The sequence below is a fragment of the Octodon degus genome, unplaced genomic scaffold (genome assembly GCF_000260255.1).
Source record: "Octodon degus isolate 3935 unplaced genomic scaffold, OctDeg1.0 scaffold00157, whole genome shotgun sequence".
NCBI lineage: Eukaryota > Metazoa > Chordata > Mammalia > Rodentia > Octodontidae > Octodon > Octodon degus.
The window spans coordinates 6,098,311-6,116,688 of NW_004524733.1; the positions used below are offsets into that span (position 1 = coordinate 6,098,311).

The 18,378-nt window shown below is 38.9% G+C and overlaps 1 protein-coding gene across 4 annotated transcripts in view; it reads left to right on the forward strand.

Moving 5' to 3' along the window:
* Col4a6 (collagen type IV alpha 6 chain) overlaps positions 1 to 18,378 on the forward strand; it is a 496,212-nt gene that overhangs the window by 383,810 nt on the left and 94,024 nt on the right. For all 4 annotated transcript variants that reach the window (XM_023702710.1, XM_023702711.1, XM_023702712.1 and 1 more), the window contains exon 4: positions 16,768 to 16,902. In XM_023702710.1, the coding sequence (XP_023558478.1) occupies positions 16,768 to 16,902 (135 nt within the window). The remainder of the gene's footprint in view (positions 1 to 16,767; positions 16,903 to 18,378) is intronic.

Genomic DNA, 18,378 nt, shown 5'->3' on the forward strand with positions numbered 1-18,378 from the left:
TCAGCCATGTGGATGAGTCACGGCCATTGCTTGGTCATTGTGTTCCCTGTGAAGCCCTGAGAGAATGTTTTCTCTCCATGTGACTCTCCTTAGGCACACTCTACATCATTGATCACTTTCCTCTTTGGCCCCATGCAAATAACTTTTAAAAAGTGAAAATTCTCCTATAATCCTCAACCAGATCCAAAACAGAACATCATCCTCAATCTAGAAGTCTGCTACAGGGCCTCATCAGTTATCACCCACCATAGTTTATTCAATTTATTTCTGTTTCAGTTCTTTCAGGGGTCCTCATCTTCCATCTTTCATGATTTAATATGGAGGATACAGAAAGTAGTATAATGCAAAGGTCAAAAGTATCCATTTATTAATGACCTGTGTTTTCTCTTTCCTACAATATTTTGAGCAAAATAACTTTTTTAAATGAAAATCACATGGCATTTTTGTTATACAATTGCCTAAACAGTAATTTTCAAAGAATTCTGAAATACTTCACAGTTCCCTCAATTTAGTTTAATCAATATTTTCATAGTTCCTCAATTCAAATAACCAGTATTAAGTATTTACTTTATATTAAGCAGAATAGTGGAAAGACAGGCGAACCAGACTCAACTCTCCCTTTAGATGCTTCAAACTTTATTGAGAAACAGGCCCTAGTCATAGGATTTTACTCCAAGGCACACCCTGGATATAATAATGCCAGATACAATGGTTTATATGGAGAATTACTAGTTACTTTAACAACTAACAGTGACAAACCTATGATATATTTCTGGTAAGTAAGTCACTAAGAAAAAAGTATATTAGGCATTTTACAGATTAAAAAGAAGCTTAAACTCTACTAACAAACATAAAAAATCTGAACAAATGGTAAGATACACCATGTTCATGGATGCAATAACTTCTTTTAGAGTTTTCCATTTTCTCCGAATCTGTAAATCCAGTGCCATTCTGATCAAGATGGCAGAAACACGTTTCTAAGGAATCTGAAAAACTTATGCTAACATATATGTAAAACACGGTTTATGCACATCTAAAATTGATTTTGAAAAACAGAAGATGAAAAATTTGACCTTCCACAGTTTCAGAAGTTCTACAAAAAAACAGAAGAAGAAGAAGAAGAAGAAGAAGAAGAAGAAGAAGAAGAAGAAGAAGAAGAAGAAGAAGAAGAAGAAGAAGAAGAAGAAGAAGAAGAAAAGAAGAAGAAGAAGAAACAAAGAGAAAGAGAAAGGAGGAAGAGCGAGAGAAGAGAAAGAAGAAAGGAGGGGGAAGAGGAGAACAAGGAGCAGAAAAGAGAAGGAGAGGTGTAGCAGGGAGAATAAGAGAAGGAAGGGGCAAAGGAGAAGGAAAAGAAGGGGAGGAGGAGGGAAAAGGAAAAGGAGGAGGAGATACAGTAAAACGCCAATAAACCAAAAGAATAGAATATACAGCTCAGAAATGGACAGTAAGATAAATCTCACAGCAAAGAAAGTCTACTTTGCTTAGTACTTGAGTATGTTACCATTTGACCACCAATCTTATGAACTTACCAGGTTGTCTTTCATATTACATGCCAATTTAATGCAAATATGAGTAGCTATTGATTTCTTTGATGCTTAGGATGGTCAGGTAGGACTTAAAGTATAAAGAGCACCCAGACTGGTGGCCTCTGGATATGAGGAGCAAGCACTACCAATTTACCACATTATGTTGAAAATGTGCTACCATATTCTCTTATTGCCATGATCCTCAAAATAATAAAAAGCATTGCTCTATTGAAAAAAAAATTGAATTGCTTCATTTCTACATCACATACAAAGGTAACATCTAGGTAGATTTGAAACCTAAATGTGACAAATAAAATAAATGTACTGGAGAAATTTTTTATAATGAAAGGGTATAGAATTTATTGACTAATATCCTAAAGCACCAAACATAAGGTTATAAAAGTCATGAATTTTCTACATCAACCTTAAGGTTTTTAGATCCATGAAGGACACCATCAACAAAGTTAATAGGTGAATAATAACCTAGGAAAAGCTATTTGCATTGTCTGAAACTGACAAGTAATTAATATCTATAATATTGAAGCAACTTTGGTAAGTTAGCAAGAAAAATGCAACAGGTAAATGGGCAAAGCATATTTATAGGTTAGACAACTCATAGAAGGGGAACTGAATTGTCTAACAAGCAAAGAAATACAAATTAACAATGAGATACAAAGCCATGCTCACCAGGTTGACCAAAAGTCAAAAGTCAGATAATATGTGTTTATATGAGCATTTGAGGAAAAAGGGATTTCTGTATATTGCTGGTGGAGGTATAAACTGGTATAACATTTTGAAAAGCAATCTATTGACACTTACTGGTGATAATAATATATTGCAGTATGTATTCATACAACCCAGCAACTTCACCCATGGGTATATTCCCTGGAGAACCTCTTCATTGCCAAAGTTAGCTAGACATAGTGGCATATACCTATAGTCCAAGCTACTTGAGATCCTGATGCAGGAAGGATCACAAGTTTGAGACCAGTTTTGGAAACTTATTCAGACCTTGTCTCATAAATAAAAAGTAAAAGATTTGGGGTGTAGCTCAGTGAAAAGTGTTGGATTCAATCCCTGCTGCTAAAAAACAAAAGACATTTATGAAGATGTTTAGTGCAAAACTATTTGCTTATTATAGAATCATTTTTGTAAATGATTCAAGGCAAACTAGATGTCCATCGGTGAAAGTGTATATATGTAAATTGTGGTAGATATATACTAAGAAATATTATACAAGGATGAAAAACAATCAAGTATTTTGGCAAATAGTAATATAGATATTAAAGGTTTTTGGTGGAACCAGGGATTGAACTCAGGCCCTTGTGTTTGCCAGGTGAGCACTTATGTTACTGAGCCATCTCCCCAATCTATTAAAGATATTCTTATGAAAATATGAAATACAATGAGATCTATATTCCAAAGACAGCTACATCAATTTAAATACACACACACACACACACACACACACACACACACACACACCATAACAATAAACCAAATTAGATTAAGGAAAGTACCTGGAGAGAAACCAGAAATGGCCATTGTAATGTATATGAAAGAAAACAGTAAAACAAAAGGAGATGCCTGGTGATATTTTAACACGAATTGAGAGGGATGTGATGAACTCCCCCAGTTTTAAATGATAATATTAGAAGAAAGACATTAAGTCTAACTAGAGAAATCTGAAAAATGTGTAAGTGTTCAAATCTGAGCTGGTTCTTGAAACTTGGTAGAGTATTCTGGGAAAGGATATTTTTGGCAAGTAAACAGTTTGGTTAATAGCAAGCAATGGGAGAATATAGGATAGGTTTAAGTGTCACCAAAGGGTGACAGTTGTTATGTGAAGTCTAAAGCAAATAATGTTATTTAGTGGAAAATAAGTCTACAAAGACAGATGAAAGCTGAATGGTGAAAGGCTTGCAATATGTAACTATGGAGTTCGGAGATTATTTTGAAGTAATAGGAAGTGATTTGCATATTTTTAAGCAAGGAAGCAGTAGGAGCCTATCTAGCATACTTTCTGTCTACATGGTCTTAGAGGAACTGCAGCAATGTTTAGATACAAAAAGAGCTCCAAAGGCTGTTGTCAGTATCTACATGACAGCTAATGAAGGACTGAGAAAGGCTTTGGTTAAAGGTTTATAATGGGAACAGTAAGAGTGCTGTGGAAGAGAACTTAGGAAATAGTACTTGAGAAGACAGAAATATGGTGTCTAATCTTTACTGCAGAGATGGCAGAAGCTACAGGTTGTGAGTGAAATCACCAGGACAGTAGCAAAAGCCTCTGGGCAGAATAGAAAGGAACAGTGAAGTGGACTGTGAGGACAAAGGACTGAAGATCCCATGAACAGTGCAGTGAAAGCTATTGGAGAGTTTCAAATGGAAAAGACAAATGCTACAAGAAAGTCTATGGAATTAGAGTTTAGCAGAAGTCACTGGTTAATTTCCAAGGAGTACTCTCAAAAGGGAGGAGTTAGTAGGCCCAGATGGCTAGTACTTGAGGAGAGTGGGATGGGAAGCAGTGGAGGCAGTTTGAGCTTTGGCTAGGCTGTCAAGACTTTTTTCTGAAGTGTGACAGAGAGATGAGGTGGTAGCTTGTGAGGAATGCAAGTCAGGGAGTCAGAAGAAGGGTGTGTGTGTGTGTGTGTGTGTGTGTGTGTGTGTGTGTGTGACAAGATCATGTTTTAAAGATCAAAGGAAAGCAACCAGTCCAGAAGATATAGGGAAGGGAAGACCCAAGTAGGATCCTAAGCAATAGGTGCCCCAGATCAGCCTGTCTGCAAAACTCCTTGAAAGCGATAGTTGCGATAACTCAACAGCCTCTCCTTAATTGTGCCCCTTCATTTTACTTTCAGGAGAGCTTTGACCTGATGGACATAGAGGTCTCCCCAAATATTCCTGCCCCAGTTTTCTTTTTCTCCTGGCTTCTGGAGACCAGTTCAAACTGGACTAACAAAGGAAACTCTGTCAGCAAGTCAAGAGAAGTAATTTAGCTGCTTGGTTATCTGTCCAAAGAACCTGAAACATGCAAAGCCTTGAAGAAAAAAAGTACCTAGGATTTGTTTTCAACTTGGCTGTAGGGGACAATTGTTATTACTTTTGGCAGTGGCAGGCTTCATTTGGGACTTTATCCATATAGAAAACTCTGTTAACTTTTTTGAAAGATTGCCAGCACCAGATCTAGAAGCCTTTTAATGCCTCATAAAAGCATAAAATGAAAATGACAGTGATGGAAGGGGAAGGTACAAAGACCTGGGGACTCTTGCCCGGTTAACCCTCCCAGGCTGGGCTCCCAGACTGGCCAACTCCCTTTTGGCTTCTTTTCCTATCACATGTCCTAGGGTTTGGCCTGTTTTGCTTCCTTTTGCAGTTTCCATGCCTTCCCTCATCTTGCTACCTAGATTGCTCTCAGGATAGTTTCCTGGTATATTCCTAACTCTGCTTCCTCTATTAACCAGATAATTGACTTTTTAAAGTGTTTTACCTGCTAACAATTCTAAACAAATGATTGGGCAAAGTGAGACGCAACCAAAAGTAAATGACAATGGGGAAGTGAGGATAGAGCAGAGAATGAAGAATTACGAAAATACTTGAGTCTTCCATGAGCCATGAATATGCGGGCTCCTGATTTCCTCCTTACTCATGGCATTAGTAGTATTCTGGGAATTAGCGCCACTATCTCTACAGAAGCCAAGACCATCCCATTCTAAGTTAACATTGGAATTTCAAATATTAGACTTAATCTAATGTTGAATGTTAGACCAACTGTTCAGTCTGGGGTAGATGTGAGATGGGGGTGCTGATAGTTTGATGGATTTATCTCTAGGTGTGGATTTTTAGATTCTCTCACACACACTTGTTCTTGCCCTCACTCTCCAGATTTTTCTTAAAAGAATTGATCCAAGACTAAATTCTGTACATAATTTATATTCATAGGCAGTTCAGACTTCTCATTTTAAGAGAGGCCAAATTTTCTAGTAAATCATGGTTTACTTGGAGTTGCAGCTGTCCTCTGGTTCACTGACAACCTGGAGCCCAGAATCACCTATTTCCGTGGTGCTGTCACCATCCTCTTATTGAGCTTATTGTTCTTCCTTCAGCCTCAGTTTCACTCTTGGTACTTCTGATGTATCTTCCAATTCCCAGTCCTGGGAAACCCCACCACCTACTCTACCTGCTCCTATTCCCAGGCTGATAAGCGTTGTTTGATCAATGTCCCTCCATTAAAAAAAAAGTAATAGTGTTCTCCAGTGTCAGCTGAGCTGTCATTACTGCTAGGCAAGGCTTCACACTTTTCTAACAATTGAATTCCTGCCATATCCTCTACAACATCTTCTGGGCCTTTCCAGTCATTCTCAACTCAGTTTCCTTCTCTTTCTAGCTTGAGCTTACTTCCGGTTTATTGAGAAAATTCAGCTCATTTTGAACTAGACTTTCCTCACTTTCCTCCTACTTACTTACATACTTCACTTAATTACTTATTGATTGACAAGCCCTGGGTCTTTTTCTTTACACATCTTCCTTCTCCCTAGTTTGGAGGAAAAAAGATCTGCCCCTATCTTCAAGGCAAACCATCAGTACTCCTTGGATTCAAAATCACGTCTCTTCTGCCTTTCTCTCTATTACAATATATTTGTGTGTGAACATAATTTATCTCTCTCACTTGGACTGACAGTCCCTCATGGGCAAAGCCCATGTTACATTCATCTTTATGTTCCAAATGTACAGCTGGTGCATAATAGACAGTAGACAAATATTGCATTGATGAGTTATGAAAGGATAAAGTAGAATGATTTGAGTTCTTTGGTTAGTAAGGGTGCTAATTGGCAATAAAAAATATGAAGAGTGAGTGAGGCATGGTGGCACACCCTGTGATCCCAGCACTTGGGAGGCTGAGGAAGGTGGATTGCTGTGTGTGACTTCGAGGTCATCCTGGGATACCAAGTCATTTCAAAGCCAGCATGCACTGCATAGTGAAACTCTGTCTCAGAAAGAATAAGAAAAAAAAAGATAAAGGGAAAGATCAAGAGGATTTAATATGTTCCAAATCCAAGTTTCTTGGTGAAAATACATGACATTTTAGCAAAAATTTTTGACAAAGAATTAGCCCATCTCTTTATAATGACAAGGGAATAGGAAAAAAAAATAAAAGCACCCAACTGGGATCACAGAGATGTGGCTTTGTTGTCATACACCATAGGGACCTGGACAAATTATTAAACCTCTAAGCCTCAATTACTCTTTCTAGTACACTTAAGATAACGTTATTGTGATGGAGTCCTGAATGTGAAAAGCATTTGAAATCTGAAGTTCTTTTCCAGTGCATATTTGTAGTTCATATTCCTAATATCACTAATAACACTGCAGCTTCTACTTGCCATCTATACTGTAGCTGGTGTTTCTTCCTTGGCTCATTTCTTCTGTTGTACAGAGAGCTTGATCTTATCTTAACATCAAATATCATGCAAAAAGGACAAGTTATAAAAAATGTGAAGCCTTTGCCCTGTAGACCACTTTTCCCATTTTCTTTTTGGCCTGTGTGTTTCTGTGCCGGTGGTTTTACTTGTCCATAGAGATTGTTCTGTATAGGGAGAGACAGGCAAGGCAGAGGAAGTTGTATGTCATCCCATCTTAAATTCAGATCTACTGCCAGCTAGGAGGTATATGATAGGCTATGCCAGAGTGCCATCCAGCCTTACCATTTGAGCAGAGTCCTGTGCTTGAGGGTATGTGTATGTCTTTATCTGTGTGGGTATGGGTATGAATGCTCTTCTCATTCCAAATAAGAATGGGACTAGCACCGAGACTGTGTGAATACATTGCTCCCATCCCTTCCTTGTCCTTTTTTTCTGTGAGCTCACTGGATTGTCCCACAAGTGGGTCCTTACAGGGAATTTCTTTAACCTTAGCTTTCTCCTGTCTAAAGAGCAGTGCTTGATTTCTCCCTGTTACCTCCCATTCCAAAAATTTCAGGGCTTCTCACCAGAGAATCACAAAAGGCAACATTTATCCAAAAGCAATCATCTCACACCAGCTCGGTACTGGAGCAAAGGTGGTACAGTATGCCAATGATGGGTAATTTATTATATCAGAGAAAAATGCTAAAAGTATGCCTTCTCTAATGGAATAGATACACTATAGCAAAATTGCTGTAAATTGAATTTCTAGCAAGTCTTATTTCACTGTGATTTTCATTATAAACCATGGCTATGTTCGGCTAGAAAAATGAAAAGAAAAATATTCTTTCTAGGCTGTAATTAAACCATGTATTCAAAAATAAACCACATATTTTAATAGTGTAGGTTTAATCATTTTAAAACTATAATGAGACTGTTGTGCTGGACAGTCAATTTATCCTTACCTTCCACTACTTTAAATTCTGCTTGTTGTTTCATTCAGTCTTTTTCTGCTGAAGCCTCCTGCGTGTGAGCTCTTATTTCAGGGTGTATTGACTTCTAAGCCCAGCTAATGGGAAAGTTTTTTCTTTTAGAGTATAATTATTCATGACCCCCCCAATAAAAACCAAAATCTTGAGTTGGGGAGATGGCTCAGTAGAATAAGCACTTGCCTGGCAAGCGCAAGTGCCTGAGTTCAATCCTTGGTTCTGTCAAAAAAAGAAAAAAAGAAAAAAAAGTCCAAAGTCTTTTTGATGGAATAAATGTACAGCTCCTTTTCACATACAAGTTTCAATTGATGCTCAAAGCAACCCAGCAAATGTGTACTGGAATTTGTATCCTCATTTTGCCGATAAGAAGAAAAAGATCTATAGATGAGTCAGCTTTCTGAAGACCCTACAGCTAGAAAGTAGGAGTGGGGAATTGAAACAGAATTTTATGATTCTTCTTCAAGCAGGAGAATTTTCTAAGCAGCAACCTCAATTTGCTACATAGTCTTTTTTTTTTAAGGGAAGGTCTACAGGGTGTTCAGCGTCTCACTACTAGATTGGACTGGTAGTGATCCGCCTGTTTCCAGCATCTCAAGAGCTAGGATTACAAGTGTGCGCCACCACGCCCAGTTTCAATTGCTGTCTCAGCTAGCCCCAGAGGTGGGGGGAGGCCCCCCACCCCCAACCTCCACCCCCACACTGCAGGCCCTGTGTGGAACCCCGGGCCCCTGCGCCGGCTTGCAGGAACTTTAATCTGCTCAGCTATTTGGCCAGATTTTTTTTTCTGTATTTTAGAGAAGGGTCTACAGGGTGTTCAGGGTCTCATTACTAAGTCAGATTCATAGTGATCCTCCTGTTCACAGCCTCCCAAGTGCTGGGATTACAGGCACGTGCCACCACGCCCAGTCTCAGTTGCCATCTCAGTGCGCCCTGGGGGCAGGGGCTTCACATAAAGCCTGGGATGGAACCCTCAGTCCCTGCGCCTGCTTTACAAAGCTTTTTAAAGAGGTCTGGGCCACAAATTATTTTCAAGTTGCTGTTCTAAATTTAAGGAAGAAAAACAAAACTATAGTAAATTAAGTATTCAGTGCTTTCCCAAGAGGTATAGTAGTTTTAGGTTAAATTAATCTCAAATAGAGCTATGTTTACTTTTCCATGTAATATGGAAACTCAGTAAACACTGTATCTTTTGGTGTAAACTACATATCTCTTCCCAGGAATATGTGGACTCATTCAACCATTTGTAATACTTTCATAGATGACTATTCCGTTCTTATTTTTATTGTCAACTGTTGGTCATACTTACAGTGTCATTTGATTTCTTGTTCTATGATTTCCTATAACAACATAACATCAAGAAAGCTTTGCCTGGTTTGTTTACAGTTTTTTTAATGTATTATGGAGAAAGGAGAAACCTGAAATTCTTTAATTTATTTGCCTCTATCTAGACATTCTTTATGGGGAAGGGAAAATATGACTTTAGACACTGAATTCTCCAATATCTGCTTAGCACAATGATAATTAATTTAATATGTTGTGCCTATATTTGCTCGTCTGTGACTAAATTAATATACTAGCACTGGGGATTCACAGAACATGAGAATTTGTCTACTAGAGCCTAGCAAATTGTCCATTGCTCACTGACCAAAAAAGAGGCCATTTCAATTGCAGAACAAAAAGAAATCACTCTATTTTTTAAAGTTTTAAGCAGTGCCATTTCTTCAGGTTCATTTTATGAGCCTATTAATTCCACTAGTAAACTTTTATGAAATAGTAAACCTGTTCCACTGAAAAATATGGGTACAGTTTTGAGTTAAATTTGTCTGGTGTCAATCAACATAATATTTTCTACCTAGAGTAGCTCTTACTGTGGGTGTGTGGTTTGTTTTGTTTTTTTTTTGTTTTTGTTTTTGTTTTTGCATTCAGAGATTTATTCAATGCAGAGAAGTGGTATAGCTCACAAGAGTCAGTGGAATGGGGGCTTATGTCCATAGAAGCAGAACGTGTAGAGGCATGCCTTCATGCCTGAGGTGGCTGCTTCAAGTACTGGTAATAGCTGAGGAACTAGAAAAGAAATGCGGCCAAAATCTTAGACCCAGCCAGACTACTACATTTGAAGTTCCGGTGATAGGGCTCTGCCAGCTGTCTCTAAACACTGTCTTCAGGTATTTCTGGTGCGTACCAAGGAGTGAAAAGCATGGTTTACCCAAATCATCTCGTTTAACCCTTGTAGCTACCTTTTGGCAGTGGTGGCAAACCTATGGCCCATATATCACAGCAGGATGTTTATAGCATTGAAAGCTCTAAAAGGCTCACCCTCACTGACCTATGGAGTGAACACTAGTATTACTCTTATTTAATATGACGATTAGAAAATTTAGACTGTCTTTTGTCTCAAAATGCTTCAGTCTTGAAAAGGGAATTTTAGTCCAAGAGCTTTTGACTCTGAATCTTGCACCTGTAGCTAATATGCCAAGCCATCTCACTAAATTTGCTACTACATTTGGAGCCAAACTAAAATTTAAAACAAAACATAGCCAATGAGCTGCAGTAAGTAGAGGATTTTAAAGGTAAGCAACTCCTGCCACTTCTCACCAACTTCTCTGAGTTACCACCTCAGCTCAAGCCAAACCTAGGCTTCTAACTGGCCTTTGCTCATCCAATTTGCTAATTCTTATAAATGTATTACTCTTTATTGAGAATGCATTACCTAATGTTGTTAACTCTTTCCTTGCTCCTCTCCTCTCTTGTGAACTCATACATCTCTAAATTTCTCTCACACTTATGGTGTATATAGTATAATTTTAAAATTTATTAGACATTATAAAATCTCCAATCACTTCCTATGATGTTATCTTCTGTTGCTCAACAAGTATGGGCCATGTGGCATGTTTTCTTGGTATATTACTCTTTTGTCCATCACAGATAGATACATACTTGCCTAGCACAGAACTCAGCCCAAGATGAGAAGTGTTGAGTTAGATGCTCCATGCCTTTTCAAAGGATAGGAAGATTATAAGGTCCACAAATGCAGAAACCATATTTCATCCACCATCAAAACCCAAGTACCAGGAACAGAATAGGTGCTGAATAAACAATTGATTAATGGATAGGTACCAATCAGCATGGAAATCAAAGTCACTTCACTCATGTCTCAGAGAAGCAAAAGTGATCAGAAACTACATCAGGTATAAAGCATTTTTGTTTTTAGTCTCTAAACAGTATCATGATGCTGTGCTTTTTAAAAGTCTGTAGTTAATATTGGATGTACTTGAGTAGGTCCCTTTCTTTTTGGGGGCTTCAGTTTGTCCATCCTGAACTGGACAATTTTCTGAGTCTTTTACAGCTGTCTTTTCTATGGTCCTGTGAGCAGATGTTTCTTGATGGCATTCTACTGTGACTATCTAGACTTCCAAAGATGATATTGCTGTACCTGGGGAACTATATTTCCAGTATATGGTCATTCTTTTTTTCTCCACCCATTCAGCAAATATTTGCCCATTTTGTGCCAAACATTGTTTATTAGCACAAGTGCTTCAATGAGTAAGACATAGGTCCAGTCTTCAAGGAGCTCAGTCTGTTAATGGACAATGACACATAAACAGACAACCTAGGCACGCTGTTTGGTGGGAGAATTCATACAATACTCCCAGGAGGAGCTCATGCATTAGTTAGAGCATGAAGGGTGCATAGGATCTTGCACATACAAAATCATATGGAAAGCTTGTGGGGCAAAATATTAAAGAAGAGGAAAACAAGACTGGAAGATAACTGACCACTTGGGAGGCTGTGCTAACTTTCTAGAAGAAAGCTAAAGAAGGCCAGAAGTAAGGTATACAAAGACTGATGGTCAGGTTTGAGTTATATTTTGGAGGTAAAATTTACAGTCTGTGCTAATGGAGGAGATGTGAGAGATGAGACAAAAGGAGATGTGATGGAGCACTCATGAGTTTCCAACTTGGTCACCTTCATGGATGGTCCCACTGGTTAACAAGAGAAAGGAGCCAATTTGAGGAATGGGTTATGAGATGACAGTGAGTTCAGTTTGGGTTTGTTCAGTTGGAGTTGGGCTATCCAGTTGGAGATACCTGATAAACCATTGGCTACAGGATCTGCCACACTCAGAAGAGAAATGTGGACTAATGATTCAGATTTTAGGAGTCATCATCACATAGATGAGGTCCTTTTAAGAGCACTGAGCAACCAAGTGTCAAGGTTAACTGGGCATCATGTCAGAGGACGAGGGCAATGCTATCACAGTTCTGGATTGCCTGAATATGTGCGTTTTCATTTGGAGCCACACATCTCTGCCTCAAAGAGGTTGTTTCTTTGATCATTTACATGTATCTCTCACCTAAATTTAGAGGAAGGAACATAATAGCCAATCCTAATTTCTCCATTTTACCATAAATTATACCTTCAGGGGAAAAAGAACTGATATTTTGTCTCACCTGTCAAGTGTTTTACATTCATTAACTTTTCTAAAGACTCACAGTAATCCTCCAAACCCCTGAGGCTCAGAATGGATAAATCAGTTGCCCAAACACACAGCTCTTAAATAACAGTAAGCAGATCTGACTGCAGGTCTGCCTATCAGTACTGTCCCACCTTCTGAAATAACAGCTGTGGATTCCTTTTTTGTTTGTTTGTTTTCTTGGTACTGGGGATGAAACTCAAAACCTTGTGCTTGCTAGGCAGACACTGACTCTACTGAGCGATGTCCCTGGCCCAACATCTGGATTCTTAAGAAGACCTGTGTACACCCTTCTTCCTTTTCTGCTTCATAAATACATGCATTCCCTAACTTAATGCTTTGTTTACCATTAAACTACAAATTCCCTCAAGAAAAGTAAGGCTCTAAGATGTTATAATTCATTGATGCTTGATGAGAATGAATTTCAGGCTCTTAGGAACACATTTTAGTTTTATAGGAAGAGAACAGTGAAAAGACAGAAAGGAGATGGGTTGTGAAAAGTTAGACCACTTTATGAGTTTCATAGTCCTACTAGTCTGGGACATGTAGTCTTAAGATTATTAGATGCTATTTCTACATTTGTCTGTATTTTATGGAAAGCTCTGTTTCTGTGTCTATTACCCCGGTGTCTAGATCTGATTAAAGGTTACCTGAAGTGCTACATTGACTCCAGTCCTCTGTAGTCTTCAAGAGGCAGCCAGCCTGGGAAGAAGTTGTGGACTGGAAGTTCCTGGCCTTAAGTACAGCTTGCAACCCTTTTCCTTGACAATTATATCTTGATGTTCACTTTAAAATCCTGAGCAGATGGAGGTAGGGAAGCTTATTGGAGAGACTTGGAGGAGTCCCTTTTGCTCTGTCTGGGTCTGTTTGCCAAAATAAATGATACGTATCAAGGCAGGGCAGTGCTCCAAGCCTATTGAAATGCTGTTAGCAGTCCAAACAGTGATGGTGTTTCGGATTAGTTCTGTGAGATGAGCAGGGCTAGGAAGAGAGAAATGACGTGTGAGCATCTGGCTGCTGTTGCCTACTGATGGGGACTGTCCCAGGAGTAGGTTCGAGTGTGTAGCCTGAAGGACCCCCTTTGGACATCTGCCACTGGCAAACAGTGTAAGAACCACTCACTGGTCACAGACAGTCTGGCTTCAGTCCCGTGCCATTCCTACTAGCTATGTGACCTAAATAAGTCTTTCCCTTTCTTTCGGCCTCCTTCCCCTATGTATAAAATAAATCCTGGATTGAATGGTCTCTAAGGGCCTTTCAGGCTCGAACATTCTGTGACTTCTATGACACCGATTTGATTTCTTTTTCTCTGCAGTGGGAGAGGCCCACCCACCCACCTGTTTGTCTGTAGTTACTATGTTCTTACACTGACCTCTGCTGGTCATTAAGAAAAGTGTCACCAATAGAGTCTCCAGAACAAAAAAATCCCAGTTTCCTGACTCAGTAAGGTACTAAACTTCAGTAGCACACTGGATACTAAGAAAGAAGCCCTGTGTACTACAGATGAGCAAAATAACCATGTGGCCATAAGCACAAATATATATATATATATATATATATATATATATATATATATATATTTCATATATATTTCATATATATTTCATATATATATTTCATATATATATATATGAAAGAAACTCACAGATGAAACATGTCTCTCATCTTCCTCGTCATGGCTTCTTTATAATACTCTGTACCAAACTGTGCAAGGATGTCAGTGCATCCTTGAGAAAAGGACCTTTGTCTCATAGCCTTTAAATGCACCTTCTAGAAGGCCCTGGTGCTATGATGACAAGGCAGTTCAAGGCTAGCAGCCCCTCAGAAGTCTCAAGACATTCCATGTTCTCTGCTTCTGTCCTGAAGCCAGTTTGAGATTATGAGCTGGGTTACTGACATGGCCACCTGCCTAAACACCTGGACCCAGCTTCAGAATGTTGCTTCTGTGGGTGCCTTTGTAAGTATCCCCTTTGGAAAAAGAGTTGATTTTAAAAAAAAATTGATGAGTTCTTGAAGAGACTTACTTTGAGTTTTCTGGCTGGAAAAAAGATAGAAAATTCAGTATGCCCACCAAGACAAAGAAAATGAAGATAGCCTTTTCTGAGTGAAATTAGTGTTCCTCTTAAGGCCAGGCTTAGAATCACCTCATACCTACATCTGCTTGCTTATACTTGCTGCTGGGCTTGTGTTCACAAAGGCAAGGAAACCGAGGTGGAATGTGCCACCTCATGTGCCCAAGATGGGCATTGCTCAAGCTCGTCTAGTCTTGTGAGGAGGACAGGAATTAGACCACCTCACAGCCCACTTTCTCAGTAGCTGCTCAATAGTTTATCACATTTTCCTTCTCCTCTCTCTTGATGTTACAAAGATATTTTCAGGGCTCGGATTTGGATTGAGCATTCAATGCACCAACTGAATCTTCTCTCCTAGTAATAATATCTCCTCAGCAAGCCCATCTTGGCCCTGTCTTCCCTCTGAACAATGCTCTCCTCTCCAACAGCTGGTCCTTATCTGCCTCCCATGTTCCAGTCTGAAGCACACTGCCCTGGCATCCTGCCGAGACAGACATGTTCTCCTGAGTGATTCTCAATGACTTTTAGCCCTGAATACTGCTTTCTTCCTAATTCACTCACTAGATCTACACCTCAGTTTTTCAACTTCCTGTCCAGCTTCCTATGCCCACTTCAACTTGGGTTCAGTCAACCTTCCCAAAATGGCCCATGACTCCCCAATCATAAGTCCAGTGTAAATATTCTGTAGACCTCTGTGGCTCAGCCCTGCCTCTTACTCTTCCAGTGCTTACACTGTTCCAGACATAGACTGTTTATTATGGCTTTATACATCCATCTTGAAAAGAAGGCCCACAGTTTCTGACTTCCTCATTTCTCCTCGACACAGCCCTTTTCGAAAGTCCTGCTCTTTATCTCTTTAGTCTATACACACTCATACACATATACATACTACAAGTATACATGTATATTGATTTTTTAATTAAAATAACAGTAAAAAACCAAGTTGTTTTAAACAAAATTCTAACAGTGAGAGATGGCAGTTTAAAAACTAAATGTCCCAATTATTCACAGAAGTAAGCCTGTTAAAAAGTGTGTAGCCTAGCACTATTTGGAGAGGTCATGGAAAAAATGTCTTTTACTTCTTTGTGAGAGTCTTAGTTCTTCATGAACTTGATTTTTCACTGAAATTATGTTCAAAAAGACCAGCACAACTAGTGGGCACTTGTGTCTCTAATAGCCAACTCTAACCACTATATAAGGCATCTGTCCTGTTTTCACCCTTTAAAAAGTAAACCTTGAAGTGAATAGTAAAGGGCATATTTAATGGGCTTTTTCCAGTTTTTCACAGATTTGTAGGCAATTACAGACAGTCAGTAAAGAGGGCAGGAGGTGGAGATGGGAAGCATTTATGAAAATAGGCTTTCTCTCTCATATGGTGTTGTGTTCTCTGAGAGGTAATGTACATTACTAATGGTTTTCATTTTTCTGCCAAGAAAATTCAGCCCCTACTGGGATTTGTTCTAAATGATAGTCCAGCCTGCCTGTGTTTCACCCACTGAGGTTAATTCTCAGTCTCAGTGTACTTTAAAATGTCAGCCTGAACTCTCAGACTTAATTGTTACAGACATTTTATATCCAGGGCATTCAAAATCCCCAGGCTGTTCACTCTTACTAACATAATTGATACTTAAATAGATTTCTCAGCTCCTTATATTTTACACATTTACCACTATACAAATGGGGGGGGGGTAAATAACAAGGAAGATTAAGTAAACAATTAGTGTTTGTGTGCACACACACAAGTGTGTGTGTGTGTGTGTGTGTGTGTGTGTTCCCTGTGTGTTGTCAGAAATAGTGACGGAGTCCTGAGATCAGCCAACACTGATGAATTCTGACACATTGATCAGCTCATGGGTCAACCCTCTCTGGCCCCCTGGGGCCATATTCTTTAAGCACAGTCATTTCCACCCTTCACTGCAAGCATGTGGTTGGCCATTTGGAGTTATAAAATACCACAATGTACTCCAGCATTCTGTTCTTTTACTATCTTGACAATCTGATGAATGACCTGGCATTAACTTAGAATAACTAAGCCTGAATAACTAATCTCCTAAGAAGTACAAAGTGGAAGGATCTCAGTGCACATGAATCTTGTTAAATGTGCTTATAAAATATGTTCTAGCCAAGTAAGTTTAGCAGTCCCTAAAATAGCCTTTCTGATCTATGCCTGGAACTTTGGCATTCCTTACAGATCTCTAAGCCAAAATTATTTCCTGAATTGGTGATGGTGTTCTTTGTGCATAGGAAAATGAGAAGTGCTAATGTTAAGTCCTCTACTGACTGATTATGCCCTTTTGTCCATCTTAGGGGAGACCTGGACCAATTGGAATTCAAGGTCCCACTGGTCCAGAAGGATTTATTGGACCTACTGGATTATCAGGGATAAAAGGAAGAAATGGTTTCCCAGGCTCTCTGGGTCCATATGGACCAAAAGGAGATAAGGTAAGATCATCAAAAGATTGATTTTTCTGTGATATGTGGGTGCAAGTATGAAACTTAAAAACTATTGATCTCCATTATGCTTATTTGTGAAAACAACATTGTTTCTGAATACTTTGGTATCATGCTACCTACTTTGATAAGAGATCTCCATTTCTTAAGAGACTTTCACAGCAAGCAAATTGTAAAATAAATGTATTAACTACCTTCCTAATAAGTAGGCTCCCTGTGGTGAGAACTCATGTGGCTTTGAACCAGGCATGACTTAGAACTGCAGTCAGCTGGGCAGTAGAGATTAAGAATCCAAGAAAAGAGACTAGCAAATGAGAGGTCAGAGTGCCTGAAATCAATCTGTGCCACAAATATATGGAAAGAGCTGCAAAAAAGGAGAGTGATAATGTCATGGTGGCTAGCCAACTATGTTTAGCAGCTCAGTTTACGATACCTCCCTACTTTCATCACTTCCTGTTAACCTTACTGGGGAAGAAGCAACTCTCATTCTGGGATAATAGGCAGGTCCTATTATCACACGCTAACACTGGCCAGTTGAAGTTAACAGGAGATTATTAGTCACAGTTTATGGTCACAGTTCAGGGAAGGAGGGTACTGCACACATATAAGGTCACCCAAAGGTTGCACTCAGAAACAGAGTGAACTAAGAGGCCATGGGAGGCACACTTTAAAAAATCAAGAGGTTCAAGTGCCTCTGGTTCCTGAAGGTAGATGTGATTTGGCTTTGTGAATAATCCAATGTTCTAGCAGGAAACTAACACAACTATTCATAGATAAGCAAGAATTACTCCTGTTCCATTTGGAAGGAGAGCTGTTAGTCTAAAGGACATTATCTAAAAGAGTAGAGTAAAGAAGGAATGTATGGCTAGGATATTCATAATCCTTCTAGCTTTCTCCAAATCTCAATATGCTATTGAGCCTTAATTTTAGGACTTACATTATACTGCCTAAGAACTGTTATCAGTGCATAGATGTGTCCAAGGCACTGGGTAGAAAAAAATGATTTCTTGAAGATGGAATAGGGAGCAAGTCAACACAGTTAGCATGAGCTACAAAACATGTCACTTCCTGGTAATCATTTCCTGTTAACCTTATTGTTTCTAGGAGAGATTCTCATTCTAGGATAATAGAGGTGTCCAATTATCACACAACCCTTAACACTGGACAGATGAAATTGATAGACTATTAGTCACAGTTTCACAACTTAGGTCTTTAAATAACATAACATGACCAAATCCTTTTTTTTCCATAATTTTATTGAGAAAAAAATAGCAATGATACAGTTTCAAATCAAATTGGTAGGACAGTTTCAATAACTAACACATTGCACACATTCTTCCTAGTGGTTAATTGCTGTACAAGATGCAGACATGATATCCTATTTACAAACACCATTAGAACAAATCCCTCTATTCATTAAGACAATGTAACTATATATCTATCCTAACCACTTTGAATACACAGATA